The 4,667-nt window shown below is 48.7% G+C and overlaps 1 protein-coding gene across 1 annotated transcript; it reads right to left on the bottom strand.

Annotated features, from left to right (window-relative positions):
- Positions 1-999: 999 nt before the first annotated feature.
- Positions 1,000-3,598, bottom strand: LOC104287133 (ubiquitin-conjugating enzyme E2 R2-like). The gene is made up of 2 exons (XM_009885799.1): positions 3,461-3,598; positions 1,000-1,558 (listed from the first exon to the last, which is right to left on the bottom strand). Exons 1-2 carry the CDS (start codon positions 3,517-3,519, stop codon positions 1,339-1,341), a joined length of 279 nt encoding a protein of 92 aa, XP_009884101.1. The 5' UTR covers positions 3,520-3,598; the 3' UTR covers positions 1,000-1,338.
- Positions 3,599-4,667: the final 1,069 nt, after the last annotated feature.

Here is a 4,667-nt window from a genome sequence, read left to right as displayed (position 1 = left end):
GACTGAGGAAGAGGGTTCTGCAGGCACAAGCATGCAGGATCCCCCTACCCACGCCCTAAGCTCTAAGAGCTCCAAAAACCAAAAACCATGCCAGAGGCTGAGCTTGGTGCAGCTGCTAAATAGCCTGTCAAACCCTGCCCCTGGACTTCTCTTCCAGCCTGAAAGCACTGCAGCCCCCTCACCTGTGGGACTGCACTCTCACCCATGCCCCAGCCAACCAGGCAGGGGAGAGCCCAACATGCATCAATTCTCTCTGCCCCTTGCCCCAGCAGCCACAGCGACAGCCTGGCCACCCCAGGTAGACACCAAATGCCAACCCCACAGAACTACAGTGGGGCTGCATTTAGCAACATGTGACCTACATAAGCAATAGAAAGGAAGCTCAGGTCAGCACTGAACTAGGGCTGCAGGAAGCAAGGGCTGCTAGCAAGCACTGGGGCAGGAGGCTATCAGTCTCTCCCACTGCCAAAAAACAAGTTCAGGATGAATACTGGCCCACTGGGCAGCAGGATGCACGCCTGTTTTCCTCCCTTGGGGAGAGGCAGCAGATCTCAGCAGCATGACTAAAATGAACTTTTTCAACCCCGATGTAGTCTGAAAAAAAAAAAGCAACCCAGGGTTCAGTTGTATAGACATGAAGTGTTAAGTTTTTATTTTAGGGTTCATATCACAAGCCTTTTTCAGAGACAAAGCTGATTGTGCCCTCTGGGGCTCCAGGGGGCCAGCTATTTCTTAACTTGAGCAGGCTGAAAAGGAATACTCTACCTTTCAGTGACATCCCATCAAGCTCAACACACAGTAGCTTTACACTCTCTGCCCCATACCTTATAAAGGAAAAGCCACCACCACAAGGCTAAACAAATGTACACACACTATTATTGTAAATGGAGCAGCTAAACCTTGGCAATTTGCTTTGTGTGGGTTTTTTTTTCTTCCCAGTAAACACAGCACTTGAACTCCTGAAAACCCAGCTTCCAATGGGTTTGTTCCAGCTTTAAATACATTAAACATCTCAATGCAAGACTGCATTTAATTCAAGATTCTAAACATGAGCAAACCTGTTTCGCTGTGAGCATTTCATAGAGAAGTGAAAAAGAGAGTTTCTTTTTTAAAAAGAAATCATAATACAGTAATGAAAGGGTTAAGAATGCAAGAATTCAGACATTCTGTGGAGGGTCTCTAAGCGGTCCATAAAAAAGGAGCAAGCAGATCCATACAACAGGAGACAGCAGGGTTTTTTTATATCCCCCCCCTTTTTTTGCTGGTCTGCTGCTAGGTTACCACTGCTCCCTTCTGGCCTGAGTCGGCGGGGCAGTACAGGGGCATAGAGGGAGCAGGTCACGACTCCTCATTGCCAGAATCATCGTCATCGTAACAGTCAGCATCCTCTTCCTCCTCGTCTTCATCATCAATATCGTCATCATACAAGTCATCATAAAGCAAATCTGAACTGTTGTCATTGGAAGGCACTTTAGTTTTGATGCAGTATTCTGCCAGCGTAGTGGGGACCTTCACACCATCCTTCTCTGCCTCAGCTTTGGTAGCCAAAACCTGTTTCCTGCATGGAGGAGGACACAGCAAAGTGAGCAGGGCCAGGTACTGGCAGCAGCATGGCTCAACTCCCCACATCCCAGCCAGCCCCAGCACAGCCCTCCTGACAGCTCAGAGTCAGAAGAGCTGATGTTTTGCTGAAGCACCACAAGCAGCACTAGAAACAGATTTAGTTCCCATGACCCCAGGCTTGGGAGAACTCCAAGGGTGTTTGCAGCACACACACTCTCAGCAACGTATGAAATTCTATGGGCCTCCACATTAGAGACCTGCCAGAGCTCAGAGCAAGTTTTGTTACATTTGTTACAGAAGGGATGTTCAGGGATTTCCTAAGATGACTTATTGAGGTGGGTTCAGAGATGCCATCCACAGCCACCCTCTACCATGACTCTACTCCAGCATGGTCAAAACTGCAATTCACACAAGTATTTGGCAGCTCTGAGCTCCCACTGGATGGTAAGAGCAGTCTGAGCATGTGGCTGCACCCCAAGATACAGCCGCAACCCCAGCACTGCCTGGGGATAGCAGGAAACAAGTGTTTTCCATCATCCCAGGATAGGCTCTGGCTGCTGCCTCCCAGCAGCACTTGGGCTGTGAACTGTTGATGGCCTCTGTTGCCACCCAGCAGGGAGAGGAACAGATGGCAGCCTGTCCCTTCACCCCCACCCACCTACACATTGGTCTGCCATACTCTGTTTATGGAGTACACCCAGCTCTGCTGAAGCCAATGGAGCTGGAGGGGACTAAGATAACCTCCCAGTGAGACTCTTCACACAACTCAGGCCAGCAACTGACTGCCCTTCATATCTCCAACCAGGGGTATACCCTGTACACCCAGCTAGCAGAGTCAATGCAGATGTAGTCTTTCTCCAGGCAAGCATGACAGTGGTCCCACTGCAGTATGGGCTGCCTATCCACCATTTGAGCCAGCAAGCCTGGCTCAAGTTTACATCATCTCCCTACAGTACCTGATGAACCATGAACTTCTCAAAGGATAGTCAAGACTGAACAGTGCTTCCAGCTAATCAAACCCAGCTTTGCAGTCACTAGCCAAATCCTGCTGATATTCCTTCAAATCAGAGGGACAAGATTATGATTCACGAGTGCATTAAGCACAGAATTAGTAGGATGCAGTCAGTTTGAATCACATCCTGAGCAATGCAAGCAGTGCTCAAAGGCAAGCGAGGAATTTGACTGGTATTTACTAGCAGCCAATAGGTTTTGCAGACCATCATGCCAGAATAGTCTAAAGCAATTCTAGAACAATTCAAAGACAGATCAGCCCAGTCCTCCTGCTGCAGAAGTTTGCACCACTTCTATGTGCTGAAAATCCTAGAGAGACCAGAAGCATGGACTTGGAATCACAGAATCATAGAATGGTTTAGGTTGGAAGGGACCTTGAAGATCATCAAGTTCCAACCCCCCTGCATAGGCAGGGACACCTCCCACTAGCCCAGGTTGCTCAAAGCCTCATCCAACCTGGCCTTGAACACCTCCAGGGATGGGGCCTCAACAACCTCTCTGGGCAACCTGTTCCAGTACCTTACCAGCCTCACAGTGAAATTTTTTTTCCTAATGTCTAAGCTAAATCTACCCTCTTCCAGTTTAAAGCCATTCCTCCTTGTCCTATCACTACGTGCCCTAGTAAAAAGTCCTTCCCCATCTCTCCTGTAGGCCCCCTTTAGGTACTGGAAGGCTGCTATACGGTCTCCCCAGAGCCTTCTCTTCTTCAGGCAGAACAAACCCAACTCTCTCAGCCTCTCCTCATAGGAGGTGCTCCTAAGACTGTAAAATTCATTTCCAAAGGAGGAACCACAGTTAGAAGCTGGTTTCAGCAAATTCTGCAGCCTGTTTCATAGCATTTAAATCAGGAGGCTGGTAGCACAGCATCACACATGGCAAAGCTTACCTTATGATTTCAGCGTACTCCTTGTCCTTTCCTTTACTGTCCCTCCATTTCCTGAACATGACTGACGCATCCACGTTGGCAGGAGAGAATGTGTTGGGCTCGTTAAGCAAAGAGATTACACTCAGTAAGATAGTCCTGAAAAAGGTAAGCACAGCAGAGTCACAGCCAACACATTCATGGATTCTGGATGCTGACAACTTTTTTAGGTGATGCATCAGAAACGTCTTTAAAGCCAAAATTTAAGTTAAGGATAATTAAGGATAGCTAAGGATAATAGTTGAAGTGAGAGCAGATATTTATGAACTTCAGACCCTGGCCTTCGGCATAGGGAAGATGACACAATGCAAACCTCAAAGACCTAATCTGACAACAATCACGTCTGTGCACATGCTTGTGATGGGGCAGCAGACAAAGCTTGCATTAGACCAGAATTCAGCTTGTTCACACCACCCATGGATGGTGCAGGGTTGGAAGCCTACTTGGTGAGCCTGTTCCTCATGACATTCAGCCTCCCAGCAGAAAGCTGGGCTCTTTGCCTACCCTGTGTAGGGAGGACCACTATGATCCAAGGCCATCAGATGAGGCTGCACTGCCTTCCCTGTCCCACAGCATGTTAAGAGGTTGGAGCTGTGGCCAGGTCTCTCCTTTCTTCAGCCTGTGTGCCACTAAGGCACTCAAGCACAGCAAGGGGAAGACAGTGCAGATGTTTTTCAATACTCAAACAAGCCACCAAGGGCCCAGCAGGATTTGGCCACTGGTACTCAGCAAAGCCAGCATAAGCCAGTCCCATAACCCCTGGCAGACAGCTTTCCTGGATTTCTAGCAGCAGCACAGAGCTGCTAGCTGCCCCACTCTGCTGGCATTTACCACCTCCCTTGCCCAGACCCTTCTGCATTTCCTACAACCCTTTGCACTTCAGAGATTCAGCCCTCCACTGCTCACACAGTGCCACAACCAGCACAAAACTCAACAGCAAGTCCCATCAGGCAGCTCTACACACCCAGCCACCTGGTTGTAGCTACTACTGCAATAGCTTCACATGTCCTGCTGGCAACAGCTTTCAATTTAAATGAAAGGGAAGAACAAGAGACAAGAAATAAGTCTTGAAATACAATAGTACATAGCAATTGCTTTGCAGAACTCCTCTCGCCGAGGAGACCAGCTCCAGTGCAGGTAAGTCCGCACTGGGGAAGGGGATCGGAGGCGA

Source organism: Charadrius vociferus, unplaced genomic scaffold (genome assembly GCF_000708025.1).
Source record: "Charadrius vociferus isolate BGI_N301 unplaced genomic scaffold, ASM70802v2 scaffold1145, whole genome shotgun sequence".
Lineage (NCBI taxonomy): Eukaryota > Metazoa > Chordata > Aves > Charadriiformes > Charadriidae > Charadrius > Charadrius vociferus.
The sequence above is the reverse complement of the archived record's forward strand: the minus strand, read 5'-3'. Positions and strand labels throughout refer to the sequence as shown.